This window comes from Microcaecilia unicolor, chromosome 4, assembly GCF_901765095.1.
Source record: "Microcaecilia unicolor chromosome 4, aMicUni1.1, whole genome shotgun sequence".
Lineage (NCBI taxonomy): Eukaryota > Metazoa > Chordata > Amphibia > Gymnophiona > Siphonopidae > Microcaecilia > Microcaecilia unicolor.
In genome coordinates, this window is record NC_044034.1 from 148,850,481 (window position 1) to 148,871,467 (window position 20,987).

The window sequence follows — 20,987 nt, forward strand, 5'->3', positions numbered from 1 at the left end:
AGCATGCACTTTCCCGGTGTGAAGGAGGTGTAATTGACAGGAGACAGCAGGAGCATGTTTGGCCCATTATCTGGCCTGAAGCCGGTAGGCGGAGCTTGCCACCATACAAAGTAATGTATTTTGAGTGTATCAAGGTGGCAATGGCTGTATAGAGAAGCAATTAAACTTCCTTGGGTTTAGACGGCTTCAGCCTTGTCACAAGATGCGTCGCCTGTCAATCAAACCTCCTTGGGGTGCCCTATACAGAATCTACCCCTGAGCGCATAAATGTAGGCTGCATTAGGTAAATTTGAAGAGATGGACCTCACCTGTACAGAAAAGGTGCTACAGTAGCAGTGTTCGGATGGTTGTACTGGTGCTGAGGCTGAGGTAGCTGAACACTGACAGTATTATTTCCTGTGGTCTGTGTGACGCTGTTTGACCCGCTGGCAGCTTGAGTACTGCTAGTGTTGTTGGTAAAAGCAGGTGCCCCACCATGACCTTTTCCTTCTGAGGAGCCCAAGCTGGAAGTGGAGCTGGAGTTCTGGCTGTCTAATTGGGTCTTCTGCAGAGACAGCCCTGTGCCAGGTTTCCCACTGCGGCTTCTCTCGCCTTCCTTTGCAGGAGCTGGGGCACTTAAGGATTTCCCTGTGGTGTTTTTTATTCCTGGTTTTGGTATTCCGCTGTGCAAAGGGGCAGAGACCTCCTTCTTGGCACTGTTCAGCTTCCCTCCCTTAGGGATAAAACTTGCAATCTTGGAGGACTTTTTTTGGCATCTCTGCTGCAGCTGCTGGAGCTTGTTCATCTTTCGGCTCTTCTTTAACCTCTACCTTCTCCATTACAGATGTTCTTTTTGTTACATCCTTGCTTTTCTCCCGGTCTTTCTCTTTTTGCTTTTCTTTCTCTTTTTCACTACCTTTCGGAGAATTTTTCTTATTAGTCAGTGCCCGGCTGAAAGTTCTTTGTGCAATGCCCTTGAGTGCAATTTTGGGACTACTGGCAGCTGGACCTGCAGTGGCCATACTCCGTGTGGCAGACTCCGCCTCATCGGTTTCTTCACAGCTGAGCATTGCCTCCAGTCTTTCGCAGCTGGTGTCCCGGGAACCTGAACAGTCAGCTGGAGCCCCCACTGTTTTGGAGGCCCCTTTGCTATTGAACAGTTTTAACTTTTCGAGCATGGATTTTTGGCCGTTGGGAGCTGGTTTGCTGGTTTCGGGAGGTGGCTTCGGAGTCTCCTGCGCTGGATGCTGCTTTACGGACAACATGGAAGACGTCACTGTGTGCTTAGCACTAAGGGACTTGCTACGCCAAGGTTTGTTGGTGGAGTTTGGATGGGGTATGGCGGATGAGTTATTGCAAGTAAGTGTGTTGGAACTGCTGCTGTGGAGCGAGGACGGGACATTTTCATTCATTCCCATTTGCTGTGATGCTGCGCTGTCCACCGGCTCTGGAAACAAAACAGAAACAACCGGTATAAAAGCAATCCTCGGCAGTTAGGTTTTTCTATATTCTATGCTATGCTGTTTTTGTTTTGTTTTGTTGGGAGGGAGAGGTGGCTTGTTAGTTACTTCATGGTCTAATCTAATCTAATACTATTCTTATCTTCCCCAAATAAACCTTGGAAGTTCTATGCAGATTACATAAAGAAAACCAGGCATACTTGGGAAAATACATTAAAAACCTATTACATTAAAATAGCTTACGAATAAACCAACAGGTCTTCCTCTTACTTGAGCTACAATGACACTGTAAACTATAACATTTCATTCAGTTCACAATACGCTTAAAGCAATAAAGGAGGATGTGAAGATACTTCCCTGCCAGGAAGAAACATTGCTTAAATGGCAAGGCAGCGATTTCAAATACTGGCTATATCATTTTGAAGTTCTGCCTCAGGACTGTTAAGAAATGCACTGAAAGCAACCTTTTTATTTTTGCAGGTCAACTATCCCAAATGCTATCGGTGATCCGGTGGTTCGTTTACTAAACCATATCTAGTTCACTGTTGTAAGAGCACTATGTCCAAACTTACCAATAAGCAACTAGAAAATGACAGTATCATCGGGTATTTTGAGTGGGCAGAACCATGGCAAAACATCATCCCTTTGAATTACAAAAATCAAATTAAGAATTAAAAATAGTTACACCCCAGAGCACTCAAGTGCAAAGAATGAGAGTCTCCTTTAAAAAAAAAAAAAATCCCTGTACTGTACCTGTATAAGTAAATCACTTTGACTACGCCACGGAAAAGCAGTGTATCAAGAATCTCATAAACATGAACAGAGATGACCTTAGGATACAGCAACCAGTACAGTCACAAAAGCTGCCAGTCTTGTAGGGGCACCAACAGTGCAGCACCCCAACTCCACAAGGTGCCATTTCCTCTGCCTACACAGGGCACCCCTGGGGCTAAAGCCATCCCCAGTGCTGAAACCATACAGGTAGGGTTACCATATGGCTCCAGAAAAAGGAGGACAGATTAAGCCAGTCCGGGTTTTACTTCCATTGCTTTCAATGGAAGTAAAATCCGGACTGGCTCCATCTGGAGCCATATGGTAACCTTACCCTACATATAGGCTCCCCCTTTCCCCGATATCCTCCCACCTACTAAACTGACAGCCCTCAATCTGAAAGGCACAGCCTGCAGTTACCTTCCTCAGGACCTGGTGCAAATGTGCACACACCCAGCTGGCTAGCATTACCCTTTCCATACCTACCTCTTCGGTATCCCCAAATGCCATGAGGGGCAGAAGCCAGGCTCGGAAATGAAAATTCAGGTCGCTCGCACAGGCCAGCCCCATAGCTGTGCTTTTTAATGCATTTAAAGGAGGTCTCTGCCCCTTTGCTCTACAAACACAGACACACCATTATTGCTACAGGTGATGCTCTAAATTAAATTAGTGAACAGAATGCCAGACAGCCAATCGATGGCAAGTTCCAACAGGTTCTGTCTGACAAAATAAACCCACTGGAAGTCACAGCTCAAACAGCAAGGAAAAATCTCTAAGTGAATGCACATTTAATTCTGTCTTCCAGAAGAACAGTTCCCTTCACAGAGGTTTCTGTCCTCAGTAATCGCTCCTGGCGTCTTTGAAATGCATTTGCCTTTTGGTTAAGAATCATCTTCTAACCCAGGTCAGACATCATTCTTTCAAAGGCTGCTACTATGAGCATTACCACGGCAATAAGATTACCCCTAAATACGTTTATATAGATCTGTTAGGAAAACTTTTTCCAGTACTTCAGATAGCTTAGGTATTAACAATTTCATAAAACAACAAGAGAAGACTTAAAGAGGCACCCAAAATGTTAATGCTGCCACACTACATGAAGAGAGAGAAGGAAGCCATGCTTTTTCCAGCTAGATGTTTCCACTTACCTGTTCTCAAGAAAACTTGTTTCATTAAGAGCCAACATTTCAAGCTAACTGAAGGTGCTAAACTTAATACAAATACCCCTCCATGGACACAATGAAGATGCGAGTTCAATACTAGGGATGCTCAGCACTCACTGTGGGGAGCTCCACAAGGCTTTAAATCGGACAGACTGAAACAGTCTGAGATACCGTAGCCTAGGTGTTTATAAAGAAAGGTAAACCATTCTAATCCCTCTTCTCCAGTAAAATGGGGAACTGACTCCTGTTGCAAGATTTTTCCCTCAGCTTTGCATGAGAACATACCTCTCCATTCCTCTGTGTTTCTTTAAAAAGAAAAGTTTCCATTACAATAGCATTTAATCACTTACTTTTCTGTTGTCACTTTATTTAGCCACCTTCTGCAAACTTTCCCATCTGGAGACACTAGGTTCTCAGTGATGAGAAGTGCCTTCCGTTAATCCCCTCATGTTTCCAGAACTGCTACCCTGCCCCGGCAGCCCATAGGGCTTAACGGCTTTCAGCTAAACTCCCCCGTCTTCCAGCTACAAAGTACACCAAACATAAACTTGTTTTATTTAAAATTAAACTGTTTAAAGACCAGCTAAGAGCTGATGGATGTCCCACCCCCAACTACAGTGAATCTACAGATTCTGATCCATAAATCACAGCGCATTTGAAACCACACAGATACTGCTGTATTTCACTTTAAGCTGCTCTGTGGAGATATGGCTTCATTATACCCTGCGAGTGAGCCAAAGCAGAGCCAGTATGGATCAGGCACGTGCATCTTCAAGGAGACAGAGTTTGCAATTCTGTGCTTTCCAAGAGTAAATTAATGGTATCGTTCTCCATGCAGAAGACAAAGAACAGACAGTAAATTGAAGGGGGGGGGGGGGGCAAGCAAAGGACATAGCTCATGGGGGATGCCACCAGTTGCATCATATTTGGGGCTCCCATGATTAAACATAACATGAATGAAGGTCAGCTGAAGGTTTCAATTCATTCCTTAACACGGGCTAAGCTAAGCAGGCCTGGTGGTTCAATGGTAGGTGTAGTGCGCTATCATGTGGAAGATTCCCAGTATGACTCTTAGATCAGACCTTCTGCCCCTCAGGTCAATTGGGGATGTGAAATCTGAAGGAAAAGAAGTCTGAAGCGAATCCAAAAGAGAAGGATCAGCTGAACTAAGCTTTCTGGTCATAGTGACAGAACAGGGCTCCATGACAGGAACTCTAACCTTTAAAGTAAATACAATAAAAATATGATCAGTCCAGGAAAGAGGTGCTAACAAGAATTCTGTCAATTTCATGGTGTGTCCCTCAGTCTTTGTACTTTTTTTTTAAAAGAGTAAACAATGTGTTTTCCTTCAACATTACTACATCAAAAGTCAATTAAAATACCAGCACTGACAGCAGACACAAGAATGTCATTCAGAATACAGCTGAGAGTTATATTAACATCTTTAGACCTTTAGGGATAGAATATGATGATATTACAGGTGGGATATAATGCCGTTATATCGCTCCATGGTGCGCCCGCACCTTGAGTATTGTGTTCAATTCTGGTCGCCGCATCTCAAGAAAGATATAGTGGAACTGGAAAAGGTGCAGCGAAGGACGACTAAAATGACAGCGGAGATGAGACGACTTCCCTATGAAGAAAGACTAAGGAGGCTAGGGCTTTTCAGCTTGGAGAAGAGACGGCTGAGGGGAAACATGATAGAGGTATATAAAATAATGAGTGGAGTGGAACAGATGGATGTGAAGTGTCTGTTCAATCTTTCCAAAAATACTAGGACTAGGGGGCATGCGATGAAACTACAGTGTAGTAAATTTAAACAAATCAGAGAAAATGTTTCTTCACCCAACGTGTAATTAACTCTGGAATTCGTTACCGGAGAACGTGGTGAAGGCGGTTAGCTTGGCAAAGTTTAAAAAGGGGTTAGACGGTTTCCTAAAGGACAAGTCCATAAACCGCTACTAAATGGACTTGGGAAAAATCCACAATTCCGGGAATAACATGTATAGAATGTTTGTACGTTTGGGAAGCTTGCCAGGTGCCCTTGGCCTGGATTTGCCGCTGTCGTGGACAGGATGGTGGGCTCGATGGACCCTTGGTCTTTTCCCAGTGTGGCATTACTTATGTACTTATGGTGACAGGAAGCAGATGCTTGCTCTCACCATATTCATTGTTTAGAGTTAATTTGGCCATAGGATATGATACACCTTTTACCGTAGAAAATTAAAATTTTTACATGACACTTATTTTCTCTGCAATGTGTGATTAGTGCTTTCATCCGAAACCCTGTCACACTGGTTTCCAAACCTGTTCTACCAACCCCACAGCCAATCAGGTTTTCAGGATGCCTGCAAAGAACATGCATGGAATATATTTACATTACAAATATTTAAAATATTTAGTTCAAATATAGTTCAAATATTTGAACGTAAATATATTTATGTTCAAATATTTGAAAGGTATTAATCCGTAAACAAACCTCTTCTGGAGACGGGAAGGCGGTTGAACTAGAGGACATGAATTGAGGTTGAAGGGGGGCAGACTCAGGAGTAATGTCAGGAAGCATTTTTTCACAGAGAGGGTGGTGGATACATGGAATGCCCTCCCGCAGGAGGTTGTGGAGATGAAAATGGTAATGAAATTCAAACATGCGTGGGATAAGCACAAAGGAATCCTGTTTAGAAGGAATGGATCTACGGAATCTTAGCGGAGATTGGGTGGCGAAGCTGGTAATTGGGAAGCAAAACCAGTGCTGAGCAGACTTCTACGGTCTATGTCCTGATCATGACTGATTAAATATGGATGGGCTTGAGTGTAAATTTTAAGGGGCTTCGACGTTAGCTTCAGAACTTTTAGTACGAGAAGAGTGCTGGGCAGACTTATATGGTCTGTGCCCTGAGAATGGCAAGGACAATTCGTACTCGAGTATACATATAAAATATTGCATATCATGTAAAATGAGTTTATCTTGTTGGGCAGACTGGATAGACCATACAGGTCTTTATCTGCAGTCACTTACTATGTTATTATCCTATATGATAATTCTCACCTCCAACATTCTATGCGTCTGCCTGCCTGTGTCCGTAACTTTCTTCACAGATGGGCTCCGAAGCCCTAGCTGATGTCACTAGACCCATTATGACGCGTCCTATATAATAATTCTCACCTCCAACGTTCTATGCGTCTGCCTGCCTGTGTCAGTAACTTTCTTCACAGATGGGCTCTGAAGCCCGGAAGGTTGGCGGCGGGAAGGGGGCTCAAGAGGGTTGCGGCAGGGGGGTCCAGGGGTCAGGAACGCCAAAGGGGGGGGGGGTCGGGAAATCAGAGGAAGGAGGGTCTGCAAATTGGAGGGAGGGAGGCAGGGAGGTGGGGTCTGGAACTTGGAGAGAGGGAGGGGGTCTGCAAATCGGAGGGAGCGAGGAAGGGAGGTGGGGTCTGGAACTCGGAGAGCAGGAGGGAGGGAGGGGTCTGGAACTAGGGGGGGAGACGGGGGTCTGGAACTGGGGGGGAGGGAGGGGGGTATGGAACTCGGGGGAGGGAGGGGGGTCTGGAACTTGGAGGAGGGACGAGAGGGGAAATACACTACCTGTACAAAAACTAAAAAAAAAAAATGGGGGGGACGACCCTGGAACTCGGAGAGAGGGAGGGGGGATGACAACCCTGGAACACGGAGGAAGGGGGGACACTGGAACTGGGTGGGAGGGAGGGGCCCCAGGCACACACACTCTCTCTCACAGACGCACTCACACCCAGTCTCACTCTCTGTCACACACATACACTCGCAGATTCACTCTCTCACATAGTCACTCTCACACACACTCTCTCAAACATTCACATTCTGAGGAAAACCTTGCTAGCGCCCGTTTCATTTGTGTCAGAAACGGGCCTTTTTTTACTAGTGTTACATAAATTGGGTCTCCAACAGATGCAAATAGGCAGTGGGTTCATAGTACAGATTGAGGGAGCACTAGTCTAGCACCCTGCTGTTCCTATCGGGGAAGCCCACATTTGAGATGTGTTTCACAGTAAGTCCTTGGTATCCCGACACCAGGACAGGATGACAAAATAGTTTATTTAAATGGTTGTCCCCATGAAAATGGCTTATTATTGTGTTATATCATAGTACCCGATATCCTCTGGAAACCCATAAACCCAACCAATCTAAGTGAATGAAGTGTCATTTTAAGAGCAACCACCACCAGCCTCCAGCCTTCCTCGGCTTCACCCAGACATAAAAGACATAAATCTTTGCATGAAGGGCCAGATGTGTGCACAGGATGATGGAACCAACCCTTAAGAAATTAGATAAAAGCTTTACCATTAAAATCTTTTTGTACTTGGCTAAGACTCTTAAAATGTTTACAAACCATACAAAATGCTGCCATCCATTTGGTTTTCTCCCTGAACGTTTCTTCGTACGTTACTCCATTCTATGTAACGATTTGTTGGCTCCCAGTGGAGCCCTGAATTATGTTCAAATTAAGTAGCCTAGCATTTAGGATACTGTATGGAGTTATTCCGGGCTATATGTTGACACTAATATGTAGACCAGTATATGGGAGACTGCAACTTGTATGGCATTTTAATCTGTTGACTTTACCCAGACCTAAGAGTGAGCACTTTTGGAAAATATTTCAGATAGTTTTCATGTACCAAGCAGCAACCTTTTGGTCATGGTTTCCAAATGGTATTAAAGCATTGTCTAATTTTTATTGTTTTAAGAAGATGCTCAAAACCTGCCTTTTTAGGAAATATGTTTTGAGTACAGTAAATTAACTAATATATTTGTTAAGGATGCTTGATGTATGATCCTAGATGTATAGTGTACTTCCTCTTGTTATCTGCTTAGAACTAGATTTGGTAATAGCGGACTATAAGCTCTGTAACTGTAATTGTTTCTCTTGTTGGAGATGACTAATTAAACTGACAGATTTCAGGATTTGTGCACCTGAAGTATTTTCTGAGCAATCATCACCAGCCTTCAGCCTCCCTCTCCCCCCATCCTCTGGGTGGTAATGCTGAATTGACCCCCTTCTTCCCAACATCAGTATGAGCTCCTGAATCTTTGCTCCACCACCCCCCCCCAAACCAAGCAAATCAAACTATACCTATGGCCTGGATCATATCTGCCATGTCTTTTCAGGCATTTAAATAAAACTTATTCATTTAATACGAAGAGATACTCAAAAAAACACTGAACCTAGTCCAACATCAGTATCGTATTGTTTTTTTTGATCTGAACAAATGTACTTATGTCATTATCCTCTTCTCTAAGGAATCCAGATTAAAGAGGAAAGACATTTCTTGAGATCACAGCCAGGATAACAATGTTTGGAGTCATCTTCTCCAACTAAATGCAACTTACTTCATATAGTATTATTACATATAAACCAAGAAGATACTGCTATAAATTATGGGTGGTTTCTCCCTTATATGGTATGGAAGCCCTGGCCAGCGCATCCCAGGATGCGCTGGGCAGGGCACCACGCCACCATTTTGGAGGCAGCGCTGGAATACGAGGGGGGGGGAGGGTTAGGGTTCAGGGCCACTAGACTACTAGGTGTGGGCTAGAGGTCCAATTACCTTCAGCCCTCTTCGGTTGGGTGGGGCTGGACCTTCACCGGACCTTCAGGCGCCCTGTGTTGGTGTCTCAGGGGGGGCTAAGGGGGCACTAGACCACCAGGGCCTTGCCTTTGGGTGGGGGGGTCCAGATGCCCTGGGAATGTTTGACAGGTTCGGGCTTTTTTTCTGACAGCCCGGACCGGTCAAACAACTGTGGGAGGATTGTGCCTGACAGTATGCCCAGGCACAATCCTCCCGCACTTTCCTCTGATGATCAATGCTAATAACGCACTTAGTGGGTCTTTCACTAAAGACTTGTTTGAGTTATCTACAGCAGGGCCCATAGGAATAAAATGGGTCCTACTGCAGATTACTTGAGCTAATATTTAGTAACAGACCCCCCTAAATTGGCATGTTATTAGCGTTGATCATTGGGGAGTTAATTCCTCATGCTGTTTTGGCGCTATTTTTACGGTGTTGTTTTGGAACAGCGCGGGAATTGATTATCGGGTCCCTTGTACACGATTTTCTGAACGTTATTCCAGGCTGTTTAGCGGGGTTTTTATCACCTCTTTTCTTGTTTACCTGGACTGTAAATCACGATAACTGAGCAATTACAGGACTGCTGGATTCCTGGCAAAGTGGGGAATGCAGTAAAGGAGGTTAGGCTTTTTGGAAAAGTTACAACATACAGGCCTCAATAACTAGATGTACTGAACACTGCTGCATTCTCTCCTCCTCATTCCCCAACCCATGTCTCCTGACTGCCAGCGTAAGGCCAAAAGCATGCAACAGGGGTGAATGTCTTTTGAAGGCGGTTAATAAATTCTAATAAATAAGTAGAGATCTCAATGTAAATGCACACAATCAAAGAGACAAGAATCAGGAGGACCAGAGGAAACTGTTGGCCTAGATGTCACACTGCGTCCTGACCTGCAAACACCACCCCTACAATCTCAGGCACAGAGTTCCTTGGTTTCTGACTCTCAGCAGTCCTCATAGGAGGACATGATGGAGGTTGGGGGGAGAGGGCAGCAGTCTGCTGATTAGAACAGAGCCTTCTGCTGTGTTGTCAGCTGGGGGGTGGGGGGGGAAGAAGTATTCGATCGAGGGGGAAGGACATCAGACAACAGCAGATCAAGGTACAAAATAAGTACCTGTATATATGTAAACCGCTTTGAACGTAGTTGGAAAATACCACAGAAAGGCGGTATATCAAGTCCCATTTCTCTTTCCCTTTAGCTTTAAATGATCATTTTTTTGGCTCCCTACTGGCTAAAACCCCGGTGATGTCCTTGGAGGTGATATGGGAAGCCATTGCTGACCTTGGGAAAGCATTGATTCCAGCCTTTAACATCTTTACTCAAAGGGCTCAGACTCTGGAGGGTAAAATGGAATGATGTGCACTTGAAGTGAATAAGTTTTAAACCTCGCTCGAAGAAGGGAAGGCTTTGTTCAATATTTCCAGGAATGCCAACATTCGGATTTTCAATTTTCCCCATCTTTCATTGGTCTCAGCTCTAGAAATGTTTAAAATATAAATGATGGATGCTCAGGATGCTTCTTATGCTAACATTCTGTGTGTGCTACGTGCTTCCTATTAAGAAGGAGAGGTGTCTAAGGAACCTTAGAACTTACCACATTTCTTGAATCTTGACTTTTGCATGACCCTCGGAAAGAGAGCAGCTCTCAGTTTGTTTTTTAGGAATAGGGATAAACTGTTTTTAAATTAAAAGATCTTCATGTTTCCTGTGAAACTTTGAAATGGTGGGTGTAGTTTCTAATACTTTGTCCAGGGGTTCGTTAGTTGGGTGCGTCCCTTTTTTTTTTCTGAAGTTCCCCTGCAACTGCATCTTAAATTATTAATCCTCTAAGTATATTTTCTTTGAACTGTCTCACCTGTCAGACGCCTTAGCTGCTAAAAGATTAGCAGGGGTGGCGTCTCTCTGGATATCTAGATTCATTAGAGTTCATCTATGATGTAGACTTGATGTGGCTTCATTCCTCATGTATTATTAAGTGTGATATTCCCTTTACTGTACTGGGATATCCCATACCTAGAGAGGGTATATATCGAATACATGACCCTTACCTTACCCTCAGGTATTAAACATTTCTACATACTCAATGTCTTAGTAAGGAAAGATTTGGGGTCATTTCACACTTTTAAAAATTTCTATTCAGTACTGACTGTTTATCCAATAGGACAGGAGAAACCTGCCGTATTCTCTTACCAAGAGCTGTGCAAGTGGTGAGGTTGCACAAGGCACAAATCTGGAGAGGTGCAAAAATTGCCCCCAGCCTGCTGTCACCTCTCACTGGCACAGACAAGATGGGTGGAGTAGGGGGGACACCAGTGGGTTTGTTGCAGGGCATAATTTGAATCTCAACGGTTTAAATGCTACCTTGTTTTGCTCATTCTTGGACTACTGCAATAGCTTGTTTTTAGGTTTCCCTACTGCACATTTAAAGGAATTGCAGATGGTCCAGAATGCCATTGCTAGAGTATCGATGGGTATAGCTAAATATGATCACGTTTCTCCAATATTGTTCAGGTTACACTGCTTGCCAGTAGTGCAGAGAGTGCAATTTAAAATCATGTTTTTTGTTTTCAAAGCATACATCAAGAAGCATTTTCTCTGCTTTTAAAATTTATAAGCCTCCCAGAATGTAAAGATTTATGAATTTAAATCTCTATATGCCATCATTCCATCGTTTGTCTGAAACCGCACCATAAACGTATCAGGGGCGTAGCCAGACTTCGGCGGGAGGGGGATCCAGAGCCCTAGGTAAGGGGGGACATTTTAGCCCCCCCCCCACCACCACTTTTGACCCCCTCCCCCCCCCACGGCAACACCCCTCCCCCGTCCCTTTCGACCCCCCTCCCTCCCGCCACCGCCAGGCACCTTTGCTGGCGGGGGTCCCCAACCATAAAAACAAAAATTTGTTGAGCGCTGCAAATGGCACACAGCACAGGCTGGAACCGCTGCTGGGATCCTGCGGTAGCCTGGCGGTAGGGACGATTTGCCGTGTCCCGGTGCAGCAGTATCCCTACCGCGGCTTTGTAAAAGAGGCCCTAAATTTGTAGACAACACAAACATATTCAAAGTTGTTAAAACGCATGCAGGTTGTGAAAAATTGCAGAGAGACCTTAGGAAACTGGAAGACTGGGCATCCAAATGGAAGATGAAATTTAATGTGGACAAATGCAAAGTGATGTACATTAGGAAGAATAATCCATATCAAAGTTACCTGATGCTAGGGGCCACCTTAGGAGTCAGCACCAAGAAAAAGATCTAGGTGTTGTTGTAGATAATATGCTGAAATCTTCTGCAGTGTGCGGCGGCAGCAGTGGCCAAAAAAGCAAATAGGATGCTAGGAATTATTAGGAAAGGGACAGAAAATAAGACCAAGAATATTATAATGCCTCTGTATCACTCAGTTACGCAACCACACCTTGAGTATTGTGTGCAATTCTGGTCACCGTATCTTAAAAAAGATATAGCTGAATTAGAAAAGGTTCAAAGAAGGGCGACCAAAATGATTAAGGGGATGGAACTCCTCTCATATGAGGAAAGGCTGCCTTAAGAGGTTATTTATTTATTTAGATTTTGCTCACACCTTTTTCAGTAGTAGCTCAAGGTGAGTTACATTCAGGTACACTGGATATTTCTCTGTCCCAGGAGGGCTCACAAGGGTTAAGTGACTTGCCCAAGATCACAAGGAGCTGGAGTCAAATTCCTGTGTTCACTTTTTCAATACTTGTCAAACGCTTCTTGTTTTTCTAAGGGGAAGTCTCATATATAGTCACTGGGTAACCATTTACTCACTGACCGGTGAGACCCTTCGAGTGACAATTTGTAATCATTGATAACCCCCTTCCTCCCTACATCTGCACTTAATCAATTTGTTTGTTGTAACTAAATCATTTTTTCTTTTTTCTATCTTGCTCTATCTGTTTGTATGTTTGACATTCTTTTTCTTATTCATACAAATATATATCAACTTCTAACTGTACTGGATAATGGGCAGGCTTATAATGGTCACTTATCTGGACGCATCATTGTAGAGTCTTAACACCCCGAGTCTTGGCACCCCGACATGTGCCTGTTTCGCCGTTCTAGCTTTCTCAAGGGAAATGCCTAAACATCGGGTCTCCACTCTGCCGCCTTCATATTTCGAAGCTGGTGTATCTTTGGGTCTGGGCTTCACTGCTTCAGGCAAGTTAATTTCATATGTAAGTAGTCATGTATCCTCTGTAGGTTTTTTTTCCATTTTTATCATTGTAAAATGGATGCTCTCACCATATGTGCCACTGCATTCACACGCATTCTTCCTTGTGTTTTAGAACAGGCTCTGTCTAAATGAGACTGTGCCTGTACAGCTGTGCTCTGCTCCGAACTGTGCTGTCACCTTCTGTTTGTTATTCAGTGTTTCTAGGCCGCTCTTGGCAGCAGTCGGTATGAACCCTGAAGACCATTAACTGTGTTGCTAAAGAAAAAATGCAGCACGCACATTGCATGAAGTGACGCTGCTTGGAAGCAGATCATCCTGTCAAAATCCCTGCACCATAAATACTGGAGAGAAGCCTTTTGTAAGAACTCATGGAGGGGCATAATCGAAAGGGGTGTCCAAGTTTTCCTGTGGACGTCCTCACAGGATGTACCAGTGAAGGGGCGGGGTAACCCGTATTATCGAAACAAGATGGGCGTCCATTTTTCGTTTCGATAATACGGTCGTCGACGCCCAAATCACTAAATTTAGGTTGACTTTGGGAGATGGTTGTCCCAGATTTTTGGCGATAATGGAAACCAAGGACGCCCATCTCAGAAACGACCAAATCCAAGCCCTTTGGTCGTGGGAGGAGCCAGCATTCATAGAGCACTGGTCCCCCTGACATGCCAAGACACCAACCGGGCACCCTAGGGGGCACTGCAGTGGACTTCAGAAATTGCTTCCAGGTGCATAGCTCCCTTACCTTGTGTGCTGAGCACCCCAAACTCCCCCCCCCCAAAAACCCACTCCTCACAACTGTACACTATTACCATAGCCCTAAGGGTGAAGGGGGGCACCTTCATGTGGGTATAGTGGGTTTCTGGTGGGTTTTGAAGGGCTCACATTTACCACCACAAGTGTAACAGGTGGGGGGGGGGCTGGGTCCGCCTGCCTGAAGTGCACTGCACCCACTAAAACTGCTCCAGGGACCTGCATACTGCTGTCATGGAGCTGGGTATGATATTTGAGGCTGGCATAGAGGCTGGAAAAAAATATTAAAACAAATTTTTTTTTAGGGTGGAAGGGGGTCAGTGACCACTGGGGGAGTAAGGGGAGGTCATCCCCGATTCCCTCCAGTGGTCATCTGGTCATTTAGGGCACATTTTTGTGGCTTGGTCATAAGAAAAAAAAGGACCAGGTAAAGTCATCCAAGTGTTCGTCAGGGACACCCTTCTTTTTTCCATTATCGGTCGAGGACGCCCATGTGTTAGGCATGTCCCAGTTTCGCCTTCGTTACGCCTCTGACAAGCCCCCGTGAACTTTGGTCGTCCCCGCAATGGTAAGCAGTTGAGGACACCCAAAATCGGCTTTCGATTATGCCGATTTGGGCAACCCTTGGAGAAGGACGCCCATCTTGCGATTTATGTCGAAAGATGGGCGTTCTTCTCTTTCAAAAATAAGCCTGATGATATCCCTTCTACAGAAAACCTTTCCAAAATCCCTGCACATATTATAAAGCTGAATCAGACCTTGTTACCGCTGCCTTAGGGCTCTCTGCAAGTCTTAATCTGGAGAGAAGGAAAACAATACAAAAATACTGTGCAAAGGCAGCCAATTTAGCTGCACAGTGAAAAATATTCATTTCTTAACCCCATATATGGTTAACAGGCAAGTCGCAGGTCAGGATGACTTCCCAGGCTCAGTACGATTCTCTGTGGATAACACAGCATGGCTGTCCTGACTTGAGGAAAGGAGATTTAGCTCCCGAAAGCTAGTCAAAAAATGTTTTGTAAAGATATCATTTTATATTCTTCTCTAACTTCCTGGATTACTAGTCTGGTCTTATTTCTAAAACTTGACCATTTTGGCATTCTCAAGTTTTTTGTTTTTTTTTTTAGCATTTAGTACATGCCTTTTTCCAAGGTGATTTACATTCAGGTACATTAGGTATTCCACTGTCCCAGGAGGATTCACAATCTAACCCCCCCCCCCCCCCTCCCGTTTAATAAGCTGGGCTAGCGACTGCTGAATGGCAAAACTGAGACAGCCCATTCAAAGTGAATGGTCTGTGCCAGCATCAGCACATACAGCCACTAGAGCGGCTTAGTAAACGGGGGTAAATTTGTACCTGAGACAGTGGAGGGTTAAATGATTTACCCAATGCCACAAGGAGCTGCAGTGGGATTTCAACCAGGCTCCCCTGGTTCTCAGGCTGCTGCTCTAACCATTAGGCTTCATCAAGGTGTTTGGTTTTTTTTAATTCATATTCCTCTATAAAAACCAAAAGGAACCCATCTTCAGCCCAAAGGTTCCACATTTTAAGGCTCCTGTAGCCCTTTGTGATTTGATACATTAGAACTCAAGGAAAATGCATTTGGAGATATTACACCTGCTACCTCGGGTTTTCAGACAGACAGGTCTGGTTAAATAAGGGTCAGGGAGACTGGAGACCAGCATTCTAATCCTGCTTCTCCCACTAGCACCCCTTGTGACCTCAAGCAAGTCACTATCCCCCATTGTTTCAGGTATGTGCACAGACTATAAGCTCCTCGAGGAGGGACTTCTGCCTAGATGTAATTTTTATTATACAGCACTAAAAAAAATAAGTAAACTTAAAATACTTCATGATTTCAACCATGTTTAAATTTTTCTGCTGCAAGTGTACAGTTCCATTAAAAAAAAAAAAAAAAAGCTGTTTTTGTCTGGCAGAGCACATCTGCAGTTCTAGGACTGATCTCCAGGCCAGCTATTTTTAATCATTAAGGTCGAATTAGGGAGCTGCCAGAAACAGTAAACTCTTCAGCAGAAACCTCCAGGGACTGGGCAGGTGCAAAGTAGGGAAAGAGCCCAAGTCTGGCCAGTATCAGTCATTGTTCTAGCAGGTTCAGTCAAAGTTAACTCTAATTAAGCAGAACATTGTCAAACTTTAGCCCCATAGCCACAGTGCAAAAGAAGAAAACCTGCCATCTTATAACTGTGCTGAACTGACACATTTCAATAATCATTCTTAAAAGTAACCTGAGAAAACATTGTGAAGCATTTTTGATGATTGGGTGGACACCACTGCAGAAAGCATGTTTTTGTGAGTCTCAGCTGTCAGTGAATGAGGTCCATCTGTCTTCATATAGTCTGAGTCTCAATACACAGTAAGGAGAAAAACCTCAGGAGCAGTTTGGTATCTATTCTGGATTGCTACAGGGGATTATAATAACTTCAGGGCAAGAGGTGGTGAAGCCCAGTCCTTGAGTGCTGAACTGTACAGGATAACCGTATCCTGAAAATAACGCTGATCAATGGGTCAGACGTAACTTATGCATATTCCTCCCAGAAATCCCGAAAACACAAGCTGTCTGCAGTACTCAGGGACCAGAGTTTGCCATTCCAGTTGAAGGAAGGACCATGATGGAAAAGCCGGGCCTTGGAAGAATGGATACCAATATCTATATAAATAATTCTCACCTCAAACATTCTGAAGCTCACTCTGTGGCAGGGAAACACTGAAGCCCTGCACTGTTGGTAGGCTAGGCTGTCAGCACCACTCACTGTCACTCATGCACTGTCACTCATAGACCCGCCCTCAGCCACGCCCCTTCCACACATAATTCACCACCCCAACGTTCTAATGAAGCTGCAACTTCCGAGGTGGCATAGATCGGAATTTTTCCCCATGAGTGTCTGCCCCGCCCTCGCGTCACAATGTGATGACCTCAGGGGCGGGGCTATGACACTCAGCAAATCGCATCGCCGCACCCACTACTCAACCCTCCAGCACACATCGCCGCCGCTCCCCCCTCCCTCCGTCCAACGTCAGCTGTTTTGTTTTTCAACAAACATGGGGAGGGGGTTGTTTTCCTTCCTCTGGCGGACGGCCGTTAAACGGAAACTGCAACTATCTGCAGGACCAGGTGAGATTGGGTGCTGTGAGAACTCACGCTCCCCCACCCCCCTTTCTATTTTTCTCTTGCCTGCGTTCGGCGCTCATACAGCAACAAAACGGCCGACAACATCCGAGCCCTATGACGTCGCCGTCACACCTAGCCAGCCCGTAGCAAGGACTGATCCCTCAGTCAAAGGGCACAAATTCTCTAGCCTGCCCTGAACGTTACCTGCCAAGACCAGCGCCGAAAACCTTGCTAGCGCCCGTTTCATTTCTGTCAAATGGGCTTTTTGTACTAGTTTACAAATAAAACACATCCGAACCTGCTTTAATTCAATGAACCAAAGTAAGGAATGGGTAAGGGTCATGTATTTGATATGTCGCCTTTCCTCCACCCCAAATAAGAGCATAAGAGTAACCATACGGGGTCAGACCAATGGTCCATCTAGCCCAGTATCCTGTTTTCCAAACAATGGCCAAGCCAGGTCACAAGTACCTGGTAGAAACCCAAACCGTGGCAACACTCCATACTACAGATCCCAGGGCAAGCAGTTGCTTCCCATGTCTGTCTCGATAGCAGACTATGGACTTTTCTTCCAGGAATTTGTCCAAATCTTTTTAAAACCCTTTTCGCCCAAATAGTATCATTATACTCCAGCTCCTATAAATTTATTTACTGTTCCCCAGTACCCTAAATCTTACCATTAACCTCTTCTAGTGGCCTCTATTCCTCCAGTTCCCTACTCCCTAATTCACAACTCTGCCAGCCCATATATTACTTCATTAACACATCCCTCCTCCTCCCAAATGTAAGGTAAGGGTGAGCTTCTCTTGCTTTGCTGCCTTTCAACTCAAGCCTTCGTACCCAAAAAGATGTTCACCTGGGCAACAAGAGAGAGGAAACCCAGTGGAAACCCCTTTTAAGGCTCTAGATCATAACAACTGATATGAAGAAGAAATTGGATATGATTAGTGATATCTCACTTAGGAATTAGTCCTCACTACAGAACGGCTATTGCTGGTCTGAACTGAAGTACTCACGACCCCACCAGCTTCTTGAGCAACCCCAATATTTAGAAACCCCTTCAGATTGTCTGGAGTTGGGTGTTGAGTTTTGCACCCTCCAGTCGTGTTGAAAAGTTAGTTACAATGCTATTAACTCAGACACCCATCCATGATGGTACCTTGAAATTCTGATTTGAATAAATGCTATTTCTACTGAGCAATAACAGCAACATCTGGCATGCTGGGAAATAAATTTAGTACAGAACTGGCTAATGATATCCAATCCTCAGAATGTGGGAAAGACAACTTTCAAAGAGGCCTATTTTTAAAGTACAATGCTGCACTTCCAGTTGTCAACTGGTTCAGGGGTTTCTTTACTATACATAAACACAAGTAAAGAAAAAGAGCAAGCGGTTATTTCAAAATTAAGGGATGAAGTCATCAATGTGGGCTACTATTAAGACATGTTATTTTACTGTTAACCCCCAGTTATTAGTAACTAGGTCTCATTGTATAAAATGGTACCTGTGCTAAAATAGTACGAGTTAGTGGTAAAATAATCCATCTTAACAGTAGCCCAAATTGATAACTTCCCCTCTAACAGGGAGATGATCAGAAGCCCTGCGCCGTTCCAAACAGTGCTCTAAAAATAGTGCCGGAACAGTGCGGATTTCTACCACCCCTATGATCAGAGCTAATAGCATGCAATTATAGGAATGCTATTAGTGTGGCAGGATTGTGCCTGAGAATGCTCTCAAGCACAATCCTCCCGCACTAGTTTGACAGGTCCAGGCTGTCAATAGCCTGGACCTGTCAAACGAGGAGATGGAGGTTCATGGGACCCCCCCAGACCTCTGCCACCCCAAGCCCTCCACCAGACAGTCTCCTGAACCCAACCCCTCTGACACGAGGGCACAGGGGGCTGGAGGTCCGGTGGATCGCTAACCCTCCCCCCCCCATACCCAAAAAAGAATCCCTGGTGACCCAAATGAGCTGCAACCCTCAACCTCCTTGGTGGTCTAGCGGAGCGCTACCCCTTCCCCCTGTAACTCTCTGATGAAGGAGGGCGTAGCACACTTCCTCCACATCCAGCGCCCCCTTCAAAATGACGGCACCCTGCCCAGTACATCCTGGGATGCGCTGGGTGGGGCTTCCCTACCAAATTCCCTTATATGGTGGAGAAGCCCCACCCAGTGCATCCCAGGATGAACTGAGCAGGGCAGGGTACCGCAATTTTGAAGCACTGGATGAGGAGGGAGTGTGCTAATCCCTCCTCCATTGGAGAGGTACAGGGGAGAGGGCTCCACTAGACCACCAGGGAGGATGGCAGTTGGATGCAGCCCACTTGGGCCACCAGGGATTCTTTTTTGGGTACTGGAGGGTTAGAGGGGTAGAGATCCACTGGCCCTCCAGCCCCCCTGTGCCCTCATGTTGGGGGATGGGTCAGGGGACTTGAGGCAATCCACACCTCCAGCCCCTGTGTCGCTGTGTTGCTGTCAGGGGGAGAGGCTTGGGGTCGCAGCTGTTGGGGGGGATGGGGGGTTCTGTTAAGATGCAGATGCATGCTGGACAGGGCTCCCCATTCCTCCCCAATACTCTGTAAACCCTAACACCAGCTCCGAGCTGGCATAGGGTTTACAGTGGTAGTAGTGCGCTAATTTGTCACACTGCCCGCTGAGAATTAGAGATGAATAACAATGTCCCTCTTTAACATGTATTTGCATGCTATTAGTGTTCAGAGCCTGTGAGCGCATTGTTACATGTGCTCGCCGGCTCTGATCCTGGGACACAAGCAAATGCGGGCGCTAATGGCTTCTAGTTGACACATTTGCTTTTGATCATCTGGGCATTAGTATGAAGAGTTTCAGTCTCTGGTAACAAGAGATGATATTGTGATGTCATAATGCCTCATTCCACCAATGCCTACGAGCCAACCTCATCAGTAACATAGTAACATAGTAGATGACTGCAGAAAAAGACCTGCATGGTCCACCCAGTCTGCCCAACAAGATAAACTCACAAGTGCCATTTTTTGTGTATACCTTACCTTGATTTGTACCTGTCTTTTTCAGGGCACAGACCGTATAAGTCTGCCCAGCACTATCCCCGCCTCCCATCCACCAGCCCCACCTCCCACCACCGGCTCTAGCACAGACCGTATAAGTCTGCCCAGCACTATCCCCACCTCCCAATCACCAGCCCTGCCTCCCACCATCGGCTAAGCTTCTGGGGATCCCTTCCTTCTGAGCAGGATTCCTTTATGTTTATCCCACGCATGTTTGAATTCCGTTACCGTTTTCCTCTCCACCACATCCCACGGGAGGGCATTCCAAGCATCCACCACTCTCTCCGTGAAAAAATACTTCCTGACATTTTTCTTGAGTCTGCCCCCCTTCAGTCTCATTTCATGTCCTCTAGTTCTACCGCCTTCCCCTCTCCGGAAAAGGTTCGTTTGCAGATTAATACCTTTCAAATATTTGAACGTCTATATCATATCACCCCTGTTTCTCCTTTCCTCCAGGGTATACATGTTCAGGTCAGCAAGTCTCTCCTCAAACGTCTTGTAACGCAAATCCCATACCATTCTCGTAGCTTTTCTTTGCACAATGGCTTGATTGTCCTTTACTTGGCTCACTTTTATTACATATAACAATGATTTTGATTTCTAGAGACATTTATATTTTGTTTGATTAAATGGGGGAAGTTATCAACACGGGCTACTGTTAAGACATGTTATTTTACTGTTAACTCCAGTTATTAGGAACTAGGTTTCATTGCATAAAGTTGGACCTGTGCTAAAGTAGCATGAGTTAATGGCAAAATAAATATCTTAATAGTAACCCACATTGATAACGTCTCCCCTATATCCCTGCACATTCTTTGGGGGGTCTGCTCTGACTGTTCTCAGCACTGACTGTTCTCCCCAAAGGGAGCAAGGTCCAGTTTTCTAAAGGA

At 45.1% G+C, this 20,987-nt stretch overlaps 1 protein-coding gene across 1 annotated transcript in view; it reads right to left on the reverse strand.

Annotated features, from left to right (window-relative positions):
- The window catches only part of NAV2 (neuron navigator 2), a 463,718-nt gene that overhangs the window by 238,665 nt on the left and 204,066 nt on the right, over positions 1 to 20,987 (reverse strand). Inside the window, 2 exon segments of the mRNA XM_030200720.1 lie at positions 309 to 748; positions 750 to 1,426. Coding sequence (XP_030056580.1) covers positions 309 to 748; positions 750 to 1,426 — 1,117 coding nt within the window.